Source organism: Morchella sextelata (genome assembly GCF_020137385.1).
Source record: "Morchella sextelata strain SCLS chromosome Unknown scls_3, whole genome shotgun sequence".
Classification (NCBI taxonomy): domain Eukaryota; kingdom Fungi; phylum Ascomycota; class Pezizomycetes; order Pezizales; family Morchellaceae; genus Morchella; species Morchella sextelata.
The window spans coordinates 1,820,695-1,836,480 of NW_025408618.1; the positions used below are offsets into that span (position 1 = coordinate 1,820,695).

Consider the following 15,786-nt stretch of genomic DNA (forward strand, 5'->3'; position numbering starts at 1 on the left):
GGTGAAGGCGAATGTGGGATTATATGGCTGAAAGAATTCTTGATTACGTGATCTGCTGTGGAAAATACTACAAGATCAAATGCCACTGACAGTGCCGGATAAACCTGATGTAATGAGGTAACCCAATGAAGAGCCGGGCTGTGCTGTAGTAGAACACCGGGATGCTTATCGGAATGAGATAGATAAAAGTATGAGTGCTGAACGACGGATATATGTATCGATGCTGAAGGTAAGAAATAATTCGAAAATCTTGAACAGCCCTATTCACAGCTTGTGGGAACCGGGAAAGATTTATACAGTGTGGTAGTGGGTGTGTCAAGTTGCGTGTTAGTGTCGATCGAGATGGACAGGATCCCACGAATGGCAGAAAGTAGGCGTGGGGGGATGTGTTCAGAAAATATATGGGGATATCAAAGCAGAAGCCTCAATCAGGAGGAGTCGTCTCGACAGGAGGCGTTGGTTATAGCTCTATATGCGCCATGATGGAAATATCAATGAAGCCCAAGTAGAAGAGGTACGGGCGAAGACAAGCAGGCTAAAGACTCGAGTCTCGCTTCAGATCAGAGGGGAGAGACGTTCTTCAAATGGGAGAGGCGTATGTTAAAGCACTGCCTGCCGATAAACGAACAACAACAAAGGGTTCGAATTATCTTGGCTACAGCCGAGAGCCGCAAGGGAACGAACGAATAGTGGTAAGCTTGCGAAAAAGGGTGAGAGTCCGGGAGTTTCCTGACTTTCTTGGAAGCAAGGGGAACGCGGACAGGAGACGAATTTAAGGGGAGCAAGACAGATTCCAAGCCCAGCGCAGCGCACAGTTTAATTATGATTCGGTGAAGGTGGGGGGCAGGATCGAGGTCAACGGGGAGGGGGGGACTAAGAACTAAGGACTTGCAAGGAGAAAGGGAAAGACTAGGGCTGGCAGGGCAGGCAACTACGACCGGAACGCCAGAAGCATCCCTAGGATGTACTCTATGGTCTACCATCTCCACTCCCACTTTGCTCTTACCAGTCTTTGCTCTTTGCTCTACCGAACAGTGGTTGCCGGAAAACAAGACACAGGGCGAACGGAGAAGAGCCGGTAAATAAGTTCTTCAGTTGGTTATTAAACCCAAAAGCAAAGACAGAAAAATAAAATGGGTTTAGTTCTCAACGAAAAGCTCCAACAAAAATGTATTTATCTTCACGGGTATTGTAGGCATCAGGTTCTCGTTTGCTCTCAGCATTATTCCTTCTTCTAGTTGGTCGCCACGCCTTTTTGGCCGCTGTTGTCATGACAAAAAGAAATAAAATCTCGAAAAGGGCGGCGTTGGAGTTATTGGTCTCCACTTCATCCCCCCCCGCTGCGCGTAGTCGTCCACTAGAGATCCTGCCCACACCCCTGGTGGGCGAGAAGAGAGAGAGAGAGAGGCCATCAGCAGCACACAAACCCAGCTGAACCCTGTTGTTCGTCGTCATAAGGCGAGCCAGCCGAGTGCAGAGGCTTTTGGTCGCTGCCGCCGGACATTCCACACGCTGCTCTTCGCAAGTCCTTCTCCGCCATGCGATGGATGTGTGACCCCGCCTCTTACAAAAAAAAAAATCTGTTTGTTCATCTTGCAACGAGTGGTGACTGAGAAAAGTTCGGATGGAGTGAGCACCACCAAGATAAAATCCGGTCGAGATGATGGAGGTGCGCCGGGATTCTGGATTTGGTCGTTCATGCCGATTTTACTACCATCCATCCATCCATCATCTCCACTTCTCATCCCCGTTTTTCATAACATCATTAATCAAGTCTCTTTTTGTGTACGTGTGTTTTGATTTCCGTTTTCGATTTCTCTTTGTCTAGAGGAATTGGTTGGGCTGTGTACCTCCTTCCTCAGTTCATAGTTAGAGTACCTATTAATCGGTACATTGCTTGAACTGATCAGGAAAATGAGATGTCGATTGATAGGTACACCTAGGTACATACCTACCTATGTACTCTACTGTAGGTACATACATTGTCACTCGCATGGAACATGGGTCGGTCAGCTTATCCAAGAGAGCAATAAGCTAAAAAGAGGCCGCCTACGACGAGGGTTTCTTTTTTGTTAAGGCTCAAAACTCCGCGGCCATGGGCTTGTGTGTTCACTGTCGTGTGTTCAGCAGTGGCATGGGAAATCCGCTCATCTAGAGCTTCACCATAGGTACTAGAGTAGATCGTCGGTGTGAGGAAGCGTATGGATACGAAGCCATGAGAAGCCGCCGTACCAAAAACTACCTAACCTAGGTAGAGCCCATAAAAGCATCCACGAGGAATTTGGTCCCATTTCGGGGCTTGAGCTTATGCCTTCTACTCAGCACACCTATTAACTCTACATGTAATAATATGTAGAGTAACGCCATAGTAGGGAATCGAAAATCAAAAAGAACTCCTGTTGCTTAACCGATCCCGTTTGGTGAGATAGCACTTGGTATTCAGATGATAATATGTGGAGTGGACATTCAATCTGTAACCCGACGGGCTAATGGGCCAATCCCCGCCGAGAAAAACACGATCACGAGAGGGAACATGTTGTGGAAAGTGTCATCAGATACTGTTGTACTCGATAAACACAGGTCCACACTCATTTCTGGAGTCAAAACCGTATTAAAGTGCGGGGCCGGAATATTCCCTTGCAGCGATTTCGATAGATTGGCTCGGGGCGCAGCGGTGAGGACGTTCCTTGGAAGCAACACAGAGATCTCTCATCTTCCAACCCCTCATTTTGCTTCTATTCCAACCTCCAGATTCAGTGTAGAGTTCTCATAGAATAATGAAGCAAAAGTGCAGGTACAAAGTTTCAGGCCAGTTATTCTAGGTACATTATCGTGTACCTAGAGTACTTTAACAGCAAATCTCTGAATGATAATAATCAAAATAGTAATATTTGCCCATTTTAGTTTGAACTGCCGACCCGTGTCCAGCAACTTCTCATCGTAGAAAATCCCCGGTTCCGACTATGCTGTACTTGCTGTAGCTTGTGAATAATAGAGTGGCACATCTTTGTTGACCGCCCCAGAAGCCACGGGCGGGTTAGGGTTTGGTGAAGGGAGACACAAAACGCAGTCATGGTCCAGGTTTTCTCACGGTAAAAACCTCCTTGCCAATCGTGTCAGACCCGTTTCCAATTTTCTTGGACCCTTTTCCCGAGTTCCAGACGGGGGATGTCTTTTGTTGCTGCACGATCATGTCGAGTAGGTAGCGAGAGTCTAGAGAGGAAGGACCCTGGTGATCAGATCATCCAAAAGGCCCCAGACATTCAAGTTAGGTAAACCATAGTAACGAAATTTATTCGCGCTTCTAAAGAAACTTATTAGCTAACCGCGTCTCACAGGTTTAAGCCTTTTACTCGAGGCGAGAAGAGATAGTCGCGCTCCGGTAGCCGTCCATAGTGTAATAGTGAAACTTTACTATCAATTTGTGCAGCGCACGAGTAGAGAAGGCATGTTGCCGCCGCCAGGCATCTCGTTGCCGTACTTTAGAGTGCAACCATCTTTTCTTCTTTTCATAAAATTTATTTTGTCTCCATTCTTTTCTTTTTCTCCTGACCTAAACTATTTGTAAGGTACCTAGAGCGGCAACGAAGTTGTCTTCCACAAGGGGAAAAAAAAAAAAAAAAAGCACTATCAGTGTTGGGTAGGTGTCGGATTAGTTATGACATTTGTTTCCATTTTTTTTTGTGATGCAGTCGTAATTTCTTCTAACCTTGGCCAGTTAAAGTAAGAAACGTTTCTTGACTGTGCTGGTCGAGCTAGAGACAAATCTCTACTATGAAAGGCGGGAATCATCAAGCCACCGCACACAGCACACAGCATCCGGCCGTTTGACAAAGCATTGGTTTTATTTGCCCGCACATTTCTCGCCATCGCATGAACCCGGCCGTAGTAAAATTTTACCCCCGCACAATAGATTTTACTCAATATCTACCCCGCCATATCCATACACTTCACCTTAGATCTTCGGTTTTAGCGTGCAGGAGATTTTCACCGACAATATATTTTTCCTCATCCTCAAATGACGTCTTTTCTTCCCCATCTGAAACGGCTGAAAATCCGCTGTATCGTTTCTCTAGTTGATAAAAGGAAGAGATCTCCGGGTACGAGTACCGCTACCTATATCACATCTCCGGAAATTTCAACCCGAATCTCAGGTAACTTATCTAACGTGGAGTTTGACCTCGTGGTCATCGTGAACCCTGAATAAAACGGTCCAATGGATAACAAGTTGTGACCATATGTTGTGTTGTTGGGTATATAAAACCCCACCAGCTTTTGGTTGGCGTTATATCAAACAACGATTATTAGAAGAGTAGATTCCAAGTGCCGTATGAAGTCCCTTTTCTTTTCCTGTTTTTGTTCTTCTCATGTGAGTACATGTTTGAGATATGGCGGGGAACCTTGAGTTCCAAACCGAGCCTATGTAACTCGTCATTGTGTACCGTATGGCCGGAATCACCCCACGGAAAGCTTTTCGCTAAAGCAAACGTTTGTCTCCAAGAAAAAGCATTGAAAGAAACAAGAAAAAAATAGATTCCTTCTTCGTGACCTTTAGTAAAAGGCGGATTTTATCTCGTGCTGTGCAGAAGCGAAACTGACCTGTCATATTAGTCGAAAAAGCAATCAATCGGGCAACCAAAATACTGTGCCTTTTAACACAGCCGCAGAGATAGATCTCCCACTGCTTTGGCAACCGAAATCCGCGAGACCTTCGTAGTTCTCCGATACATACCTTCTGGTGCGATCCGTAACCTCTACGCTCACCTTGAACGATGTTGAAAGATAGGATATCTCACGCGTGAGGTGCAGAGAGCCATCGAGGTGCCCTGAAAACGGTTGAGGCTTTCCGATCCTGGAACGAGCAACCACACAATCATCAGCGGCCAGAACAGTTGACATTCCGAAGCTGATGGTGATGAAACATGTCCGGATAATGTGTTTTGTTTTGCGAAAACAAACCGCTAAGACAGCCGATCCAGCCGCGGGTCGCCGGCATTGCATGAAGTTCGTGTGAAATGTAGAGTAAACGCCGAGGCCCGCCGAGGCCCGCTGAAACCCGCAGCTGGCAAAGTGCTTGTTGCCGTCGCCGAACCACAGTCCCACTACTTCACTTTTTTTTGCAGAATAGACTCGGAAAACCATCTCTCGAAAAGTCATGTCGTCATGTCTTATGTCGACATGTCAGCCAGCGACGTTTCTTTTCTTTTCTGAATGACCCTGGGGTATTTGATAATCTAGCACGGGGGTAAGTCAGGTGCTTGATGCCCTCGACGTTAGGATATCTGAATAGTTGCGTTAGCATTGGTTCTCAAAGACCGTTATTGGTGACCTTTACCCCTCTCCCAAAAAGGGTGATCCCTTGTAAAGACGCCCAAATAATACGTGTTGGCGTAGGTAGTGAGCTTTTCTTACTCTACTCTCCTTCTTTCTTTCTTTTTCATCATACTTCTACTGCAAACGTATCTAGATATCATTCGACACTGGAGCGCTCTGTACCTACTCATTCACCAGGTACCTGCAGACCCATGATGTTATCCTGCACCCTGCTGATGATGATAAAGGCTTCTTGATAAGCGCTTATCATCTGAGGTATCTTTAATAAGCTGATCTGCCCTTATTTCTGACGGAGCAATTGCAAACTCGTTGTTTCGGCTCTCGTGAGAAAAACTATGGCATCGAGTGCCGAGTTCGTCTTGTTTTGTCTTGTTCGTGAAACGTACCGTAGGTACAGGCAAGTTGACGGGCGTTGAGTGAATCTGCAGGCACTTGGGAACTGGCTTTTGCATATGCAGTCTGAATGGCGATGGGCGAAAGAGGTAAGCCAGCTCATGAAGTTTACATACATACCCACACGAGCCTTGGCGTAGAGGACAAAGCTTTGAGCCGGGACCCCCATTACTATCGTTAGAGACATATTATCTGTTACGAATTGTGATTTGCTACAACCTTCGCCTGTTATTTGGGGATACATGTTCCCGGGATGGGGCTCTCTAGTTCCGGCAGTGGCGGTGAGAGACATCTGGTAGCGGTGAACACGAATAGTGGCTGAAAAACTGGTTCTAGTGCACATGTTTTTAGACTACATTCTGGCATAAACGGGTTTCAAAATTACAGTCGGTACGAAAGGACACGATTTTATCAAATATATATCGCAGCATTGATGCCGTACCAATAGCATGGGACACGAGTGCGAGTGCATTACTGAGTCTTCCTAGGTTTCAAATTCCAGTTGAGTTTGGTATTTGATCCTCAATGGCGCTACGGCGCTACTGTAAGATCACCCTCGCGAATTTTTTGTACGTACACACATGGAATCGCCAGTAGATCTATCTATATGTAGGTGCTCTAGAGTACCTTGCGGATGTGTCTTTTTAAGAACGGAAGAATTAACCATTCCTAGGATCATGTCTGGTTAAACACTGCATGTAAAACATAGTTTTGAAATCCATGAATGCATCAATCCCTATGCTCTAGACTCTACCACATGTATGACCACACATAAGCAATACCGACTGTCCTAGGAGCTCAGACAAGCTCTCTATCCGAGTCCTTGCTGATATATGTCAATGATGTTGTGTTGCTTGGCAGCATTCCAACCCGAAAGAAAAAACAATATCATTGACACCTTTGAGCTGCATCCATTAAGATTATTTGGGTGATTCTAGATTAGTTCCACGGCCCTGGGCGCGATATCATCTGTATCCAGGAAGGCCAATTGGACTGGCTTAAACCTCATCCGCGGAACAGGCAGAGGTTTTGGCCGGAACGCCCGACAAGGATCATGGAATAAACAAAACGTTCTGCGGGCTGTTGCTTTCTGCTTGCCACACATAAAGTGCCTACATAAAGTAGAAAAAACAAGCCTATAGTAGATAGGGGCATGGGGAATTCGCCAGCTAGGCATTCTCTTTCTCTCTGCTCTACCTACTTGTATGTAGGTACCTACATGTATTTTTCTTCTTCTTTTGACTGCTGCTCAACCTTCCACAAGGGGAGGCTCAGAAAGTCGCTTCCGGTGTATCCATTCGGATAATCCGGCCGGATCTAGTTATGCACTCCGGACTTCTCACTTGAGAGTGTTATGCAGCTGCACATACGTAAACTAGAAACTCTAGGGTTGAGTTCAGTAAGGTTCCTTTTTTCATCTCCACATAGATTCAAGTTGGCATCTGGAGCCTAAGTAATCTCTCATTCTGTCAAATATTGCTCAAATAAATCAAATGAATATGCGGCGCCAATGGATCAAAAGGATCTTCGGGTAGTTACCAAGTTAACTGTTGTTGACGTGCATACCCGTTCTCGTGGTGTTGGGACTGCAGGATCCAGAGTAGAGTATCGTGCGCAGTACATAGACGACAAAGTTCTAGATTACTCTGCCTTCTATGCATGAGTACGCGACACCAGCTGTACCTGCTGTAGGGCTTAGCAATTAAGCATTGAGACATCGTGAGATCGCGATCATCTGTTCCTGAACAACATCGATCTTCTGTTCCTGAGTGATTGCCGGTGAATTGCCAAAAGCAAATTACTATATGTACATGTATTTACGATCGCATATGTACCTTTTTATGTCGGATGCCATGATTAGGGGAACGTCGGAGCAGTTCATACGAAATTTTGTCGGTTAGCTGTTTTAACATTTTGTTTGTTACATCATTTATTGTATGCAGCGCTGTTTCAGCATTTGTCTTGCATGTCTGGTGCGAATACGATTTTTTTCCAGGTTGAAAAGAGCTGACCGATAGGATTCATTTATGTCGTGATTATCACTCGATTCTCGGACATCAATTCCATCCAATAGATCCCGTTGCCGGAAGGCAGGGAATTTCTTGAATTATATCTGGGCTAGTTATTGCATATATAGTATTAAAAAGTGTAAAGGAATGAATATGACAACAAATGACCGGAGCTGAGTCAAATACGAAACTAAATTAGTATTATAGCAGTAATACTATACATAGCAATACTGTAGCCGGCCTAACACAGTATTATGCAAGATGATGAAGCGGTTTCATTAGCTAGTAATTTTTGAGATGGGTCATTTATTTTGAGATACCAAGCTTAAGTGCTATATGTCTAACTGAGTGATTCGTACAACATAGTAGATCTAGAAACACGATATGATAATTGACATATACAGCAGAGCATAGGGATGGAACTTAGCAACTCTTCTGTATGAGTTTTACAAGCAAGCCGGATTGCTTGTGAATCCAGTTGTTATGTAGCGTCCATTCTTTTTCGGGATATGCCAGTTCAATCTGCATGAAATCAGTACGGCCGATAATCCCTAGGCCTAATACTCATCAAGGCTTCGGATTTCAAAAGGAAGGTGGGTATCACTCACATGAAAGGTTCTTAAAAGCTGAGGAATTACTTTATACATTTCCAAATAAGAGATGTTTTTCCCAATACAGGCCCTGCTTCCTCCTCCGAACTGTTTGAAACATTTTAGCTTTTTGAAGTAACAGATGGCCAAAATGAGGAGAATTCGAATTCTCTATTTATAAGGGAAACATACCGCAAAAGCAGCTCTATCCATTCTCTTCCTTGATATCTCGTCTGCCTCCAACCATCTTTCTGGTCTCCAGAGCTCTGCATCGGCACCATAAACATCTTTATCCCTTTGAACGACCCAAGGATTTATTCCAACAATAGTGCCCTCTTCAAAGAACCTGCCACAGATATCCTTACCACCTTTTGGCACAACGCGTTCAAGGAGCATCGATGGAGCCGGGTGGATTCTTAGAGCTTCTTTGATGCACGCCTCAAGATACGGCATTTTCCTTGCTTCAGTCCAACTAACAGGATTACTCAATCCTTCAAAGCTATTTATTTCAGAAAGAAGTTTTTCCATTGAGCTAGGGTTCTTGAGAAGGTGATAGAATAATGCACGCAAGGAGATTGCTGTTGTATCCGAACCAGCATATGTGTTGCTGCTGGCCCAGCCAAGGATGTGAGCTGGGGTAATCTTTTCTGGGTCGGCCTTATGTGCTTCGATCATTCTCGCGAGCATATCTTGTTTTCGTAGATTGCCTTTCTCCATCTCGCGCAGCTGTTCAGGTTTCTCGGGATCAGGCTCTACCATGCGTTCAGCCATACAATCAAGGGTGAACGCTGCAACTGCTGAAGTGGGAGGATTGAAGTAATTCCAGATGGGGTTCTTTTCTAATAATGTATCCAACCAAGGCATTTGACCGACCTAGGTTGGTTTTGTGTTAGTTCAAGCCATTCTGGACTAAGAATATCAATCGAAAAGGTCACATACAACACCCGCGTAGTCAAAAGACTTATCAATTGACCTCATGATGCCATCTACATCCTTCGCTTGATCAAGAAATCCCAGCCGTTTCGAATATGTAAGTTCTCCAACAACATCGAATGCATAATATTGTAACCATTCCCCCAAATCACATATATCTCCAGTATTCGCATAGAGCTCCGTAAGTCTGGAAGTGAAAAACTTTGATGTTGAGTCCACGTACGGCTCATACTCCATCAAATGGGACATTGCGAAAGCATGGCTGATTGGCTTTCTCATCGACTATATATACAATAGAGGATATCAACACGTAATTTAGTATCAAATCGTCGAAGAACCAGGGTGGTTGAATATACCTGATGATACAATTCATCTTGAGTATCAAACATTGACTGTATCGTTTTACCGTTCGAAAGGACAAAAAAGACCTTGTAAAGGGGGGACTGAGCAATTTTAAATCAGTATCCCAAACCATTATTTGTTAGAAATACAGGGAGAGAAAAACACCTTAACGAATCCTTTATTGATTGTGTAGATCACCTGTATTGCTTCTGGATCTGATATAGAAACTATGTTGGGACCGTACCGAACGAACTTTCCATATTTCTCGTGAAGTGCCAGTTGATTATCTTGACATTTCCAGCTCCAAGCGTCGAAAAATCTGTACAAATTTGTGATAGAGGCCAGGAACGGGCCAGATATTGATCGGAGACCCGAGCGATAGCGCTGTTTAAGAAAATAGAGACATATTATGAAAAGACCGATACTAGCAAGAATCCCCGGAGTAAATATGGGATAAGATAAGATGGTCGAAGTTACGGCCATTCTGAATTATGTATTTATTGCGAGTCCTTCACCCGTGATGAAGGTGATGAAGAGGTGTGTAGTGGTGGGTGACTGATAACAGGAGATATTAGAGTTTATGTACTCAAAGGCCACGACTGGTGTTACAATAGTCTCAAAGAGCGCCCTTAAAATATACTTTGAGTAAAAACTGGTCCAAGGCTTATAGGTGCAGATAACCTCTATTTAGACGACGAGGCTACGGGGTCGACACACAAAGATGAAGTCGATGGCGAAGCCAGACATTTCGAAAGCCACGGGGTGCACACCATAATATGGTGTTCAAATTGTTTTACCGCCTATTTTCCAGCCAATAAAAAGGTGTACACTAAGGTCGAAGCGAGCTCGTGATGGAGCGAATATTCACCTGGACATCAGGTATGTATCTGCATGGATATCAAAGGAGATGTAGTTATTTTCGGAGTCGATTCTGTAAGAGGTTTTGGCGCTTCATGTAGAGATAACTCCTCGCATACACCAGTTTCCGATTGGTTGCAGAGAGGCAAGGGGCCCAACTGGTCGTTTTCTTTTACCTGCATAGGATATCACTCGGCAGAAATCCACGCGTAACACGTTTACCTCAAGCGGTCCTACCCGGTTTACATGGAAACCCTAAAATAACCGAACACCTTCTGGTATTTGTATACGCACTGTACATGTGTATACACGCCGCCTCTCGGCACCTTTCATGATATATTATCAAGCAATTGCATGTATCCCTAGTAGAATCGCCTTTTAACTAGCCTAATACTCGCTCGGGATTTGATATTTTCCCTTCTTGCATGCTAACCCCCCAAAGATTTAGCTGTTAGTAGTTTGGCTGGTAAACATGTAGGTGTTCCGCCCATACGCCAAGGCCAGAGTGATCATACATGTAGGTTAGTACGTACCCTTAAATTGGCCTGGCTATGCATTACCGATAGCTGAGCCGGTAATCTTTGAAACTGGTTTCGTTTACTAGATGCATTTTATCCAGAACAATTAAAACATCAGAATCGTATCATCAGATTACGTTGGAGTGATATGGTAGGGATACGTAAGGTAACTGAGCGAGTGCATGAGATAGACGCGAGTCTGTAATGTAGTGCAGGGTTTGCCTACCGATATCTATCACAACATGTCGCGCGTAAATACCTTATCCGCTAGAAAGCTAGAAATTTAATTATACAAGGGGTAACCCAGACTCTCGGTCCATTCCGGTCCACCAGCATACACCCGTGCTTAGTGGAGGCCCTTAATCCAATACTTCAGTGTTCTAAAGTTACGGTGTCTACATGTAGACGTTCAAGTACTGGATAGATGAGTTTATGATTATGAACTAGTATAATAAAATAATGTAAATCTCGTAAGAGAAGGGTGCAATATTTAAAACCCGGAGTACGTATAGCTATCCTAAATTGATTGTGTAAGTATTTTCTGATATAATAATTTTAAAACGAAAGTGAGTCCAAATTCACCAATTGCAAACACGCATCACCAGAAACACCCGGGATTGTTTTTGACATGTGCAGACTGTGCTTACTTACCCCGCTCCTATTCAGATTTACATTCTCAGGATAAAGAACCTAGAAACAAGTAGGGGTCTTCAGTTGATTGACCGGTTCGTTGGTGTGATAGGTTGCGAGCGTAGAACTGGCCTACTACAAGATCAAGATTCTGGACCCCAGCTCCTTGACTGCACTGAATACCTCAGGTGGTAATGAACACCCTCAAAGTTCCGTGTCTTTAGTCAATCGGGTCTTGCGGTGTGCATCTTGCATGTTCTGAGCCATATTTGAGATGAGGCCAGTTCCACGGAAATCGGTAAACCCGACGTCGACGCGGGGAATGAGAGTACTCTTTATCAATTCCACTCATGGCCATGGTGGTTAGGAAGGAGTAGCAAGCGTGGGCTCAGTGCCACAACTGTGGTACGCATGCAATACCATGCTCTACGTACATGTATGCACGCACGGCTACCACGCGAGGGTGCTCTAGCGGAACATAATGAGTAATTTTAAAGTAGGATTATACACGTACATTTGATCACTATTCGCTCGGGCCAGCAGGAACCGAAACAGTGAAACCTGGTACTCGCTTACAGCCCAAAGTTCTGTATGTCTGGATCATCCATAGCCAAGGAATACAAGTACCTCTAGCTCTACTATAGATTTAATTTGAAATTGGTATGTACATGGATATTTGTGTATTGTTGGCGACCAAACAAACATACAATGAATACGGCATTACTACTGTATTCTTTTTTACAATTCCGGTTTAATTCCGTAGTCCTACAGTACTGATTTCACCTCGTTTTTTTCGTACTGTACATATGTATATGGGTGTGCTCAGTTGAACACAATTACTGTTCATTCTCTCCCTGTCTCTAGTGGAACAGTTGGAGCTTTCTAGCGTGTGAGAAGAAACTCGAGGACAGAATAAACAGGAACTACGTTTATCAGAGCATAGCTACCATATTTACTTTGGTCACGATTTCGATTTGGACTGACCGCCTAAGGGATACCACTCTAAATACCATAGTCAGTACCTTCTTAAATCGAACCTATGATTGGATCCCATACCTACATCCCCAAATGGCAGAAATGAGAGGCCAGTAGTACCTGCATCTAGGTTGGTCTTAGTATATGATGTAGTATGGTATATATGCTAGACCCTCTTGATATCCAGCTGATCAATGCCACTAGCACAATGCTATTAGTGCACTTACAGCTTTCAAATTGAACTTTTTTACACCACTTAATACGCATGTACGTAAGTATATACATGAATTTGTGTGTCCGTGAGCGCCATCATGGTCAGTAGTGCTACTTTTGGGTGTAATTCTAAAATGTTTGCACATCATATCGGTATCGTGGCTCGGGGATATTGTGGTTCTTACTATTAATATATATATGTTTATTTTTACAGAGATCATCCCGAATCAATCAATCAACCGCAGAAATGGCGAGTTTAAACAAGCAGTAATAATGGATTCACAGGTTATCACTCGGTATATTTCTGCACAAGTGACTTTCTAATAGGTAGGCCTTCTTTATCCGCAGGCCTTTTGCCGCGTTATCCCATAACCCGTACGTGTCGAGACAATGCTGGCACCTCTTTTATAAGGGCAAGACATGGCTGGAGCCAATGACTTGTAATAATTTTGTTGATCTCTTACTCGATCTTGCTGTAGCTTTGTCTCACAAGAGGGGTGTCAGCATCGACGGTTTATTGGATATATCAGATATATAATATGATGTAGGTACCTATGGTAACTCTAGTAGGCAAAAACTTGCGAGATACACACTATTTGATGCAATAACCGCATTACTTTGTGTTAAAGGCATTCCTGTCCCATTACCGACACTTTACCGACACCTTTACTGATGTATTTACCTGTTAAAGGCAATAAGATACAACTTTACTGACGACATTCCCCGTTAAAGGCATGTTAAAGGCATGTTAAAAGCAATAAAATGACTGTTTCCGGGGTTTCCTGTTTTCCGCCGGGAAATCAATGTTTTCTAATGAAGCCTCTCATCTAGATCTCGAGATAGTTGAGTCCCCAAATGGAATATTTCGATGGGGTCATCAAATGGTATCTGGCATCAATGGGCTTGTAACAGTTGGGAAATACAATTTCATTTTGGTGGATCTATTGTTTGGCATATACATACAGGCAATCCTGGCTTGATGCTCCTGGTATAATAGTAGGATGCTCTGTGATGATTCGTCTCATTGGTGGTTGCCTTTGTCAATCATGTGAAGCATCACCGATGGCCAAAACTTATCCCCGCCTGTGTATACGCCCAAAATGAGTGACAGAAGCGTGACAGGTAAAGGCATCAGTAAAGTCGTCGGTAAAGTCATTTTAAATCATTAAAAAATCGTCTGTAAAGTCGTCCGATTTCCCTTAAAACGACTTTCCCTCCACCAAAATATTGACATTTCCCAGCGAACATTGGGACCCCAGAAACGACTTTCCCGACGACTTTACTTAATATTCGAGGTACACATTTCCACTCCCCCTAGAGTAATGACTAGGATAGCATAATTTGCTATTAGTGAGCGATTTTACCGAGTTGGGATTATACATATGCAACTAGCTAATCAATTAATGGCGATAGCTGCTATTATTTGTTGCAGGCTAAATGAATCTATTGATTCGAGATCATCTAGCCTAGTAAATTAAAAGTAGTCTCTTTATCCTACAGTCTGTTATATTAGTGCTAACATTTGCTCGTAGGGGCTAGAGCCCATGAAATTCGGCGAGTGATTGATCAGCCGCAGAGGCTACATGTACAGGCCGTTCAGATTGAATCAGCGATTGACAAAATGTGTTAGCACCAGGCGTCCTTTTGGCCAGCCCACGAAAGAAAAAGAAAAGGCCAACAAACATGGAAAAAATATAGAATAAAATAACGTTCTGCTCTTGCGAATGGTTGAAGTGCTAGTGCACTTGTACAATTGTACTTAGTGTGCGTGCTGAGTTCGACGCAAATATGAGCTGTGAGTCGTGCATAATCACTCGGAGCCGTTGTTACCAACAGTACATGTATCAACCAGCTTTGATTGATTGATTGATTACTTCATTAATTGTATAGCTTATCAACCAGCTATCTAGTAAGCGAACTGGTATAAATATAGGTTTCCGCTAAACTTGTGCGAGAAAACGCGGCTTCAATACAAAAGTGACGGTAGCGGAAACTTACATGTACTATGTATTCTCTCGAAAAATATATACTATTCTGTTCTAGCTGATGCCATCAACGAGTCAAATTACTAGTTAAGTTTTAATTATATATATACGCCTATATATACGCCTATGGACCGAATTTTTATATTGATAGACGGTTGGGTTAGGTGCGGAAAAGTTACAAAATTTAAAAAAAAAAAATTAAATGCAGTCGTTCGCCGTGGGTGTCAGTTGATAATTAAACATGGGTTACAGTCATGGAAAGAAAATCCTAAGCTGTAAGCGCGATCTCGAATGGATCGTAAGTCTTTGTTCCGGAGAATGGCTGCTACTTGTTGGTTTAAACTTTTCAACAAAAGTATTCCTAATGGTTTAGACCACTCTTATCTATTGGGGGAGGATTAGGCTACTGCCATATCAAATATTTAACGAGTGACTATAGTACTATATGTATCTTCCGGGGACCACTGGTACCGGAGAACTGCTTAGCTAGTATAGAGCTACATATGGCCGGTCCATTTACAAGCGACATCAAGGGCAGCTAGAAGACCAACCCAAACATCCCGTCCCTCGCCCACTCTCTTCTTAAAACTTTTTATCTTGCCCAGTCAGCAGCGTCTTGTCAGACTTGATCAAATATCAATGTCTTTATAATTTACAGAGATCCCATAATAAGAAACCTGTCAGTGTCGTTGTGTCCATTTTTGTACTAGGGCTACATAAAGCCAATTTTTTCCAGCTTGTCTAGAATCATATTATTAGTGATCATGGGGTTGTGAATAAGCCCGGTCTTACTTCACGTGCTGCATAAACTCAGGTGCGCGGCATGTCCAAAATGCAATGCACGTGACGTTTACTTTGTGTGCGATTTTGCGAGTTGAACAGAAAGTCGAGCAGGTTGGACAGAAAGTCTAGCTGTTCCCGGAAGAGACTTGCAGTCGTTCAACCAACAAGATGTGCAGGACTTTTTGTCGAAGTGCTCGACTTTCTGTCCAACTATTGCAGCTAA

General features: G+C 43.5%; 2 protein-coding genes across 2 annotated transcripts; both read right to left on the bottom strand.

Moving 5' to 3' along the window:
* Positions 1-4,551: 4,551 nt before the first annotated feature.
* H6S33_009307 (uncharacterized protein) lies at positions 4,552-5,584 on the bottom strand (the record flags this gene model as incomplete). Its single annotated transcript, XM_044840688.1, has 5 exons — positions 4,552-4,594; positions 4,733-5,167; positions 5,217-5,282; positions 5,336-5,448; positions 5,516-5,584. 5 exons carry the CDS (start codon positions 5,582-5,584, stop codon positions 4,552-4,554), a joined length of 726 nt encoding a protein of 241 aa, XP_044698122.1.
* Positions 5,585-8,159: 2,575 nt separating this feature from the next.
* Positions 8,160-10,084, bottom strand: H6S33_009308 (uncharacterized protein; the record flags this gene model as incomplete). The annotated part of the gene is made up of 6 exons (XM_044840689.1): positions 8,160-8,258; positions 8,345-8,434; positions 8,519-9,199; positions 9,266-9,541; positions 9,616-9,702; positions 9,767-10,084. The coding sequence occupies 6 exons, from the start codon at positions 10,082-10,084 to the stop codon at positions 8,160-8,162; spliced, it is 1,551 nt and encodes a 516-aa protein (XP_044698123.1).
* Between the last annotated feature and the right edge of the window lie 5,702 nt (positions 10,085-15,786).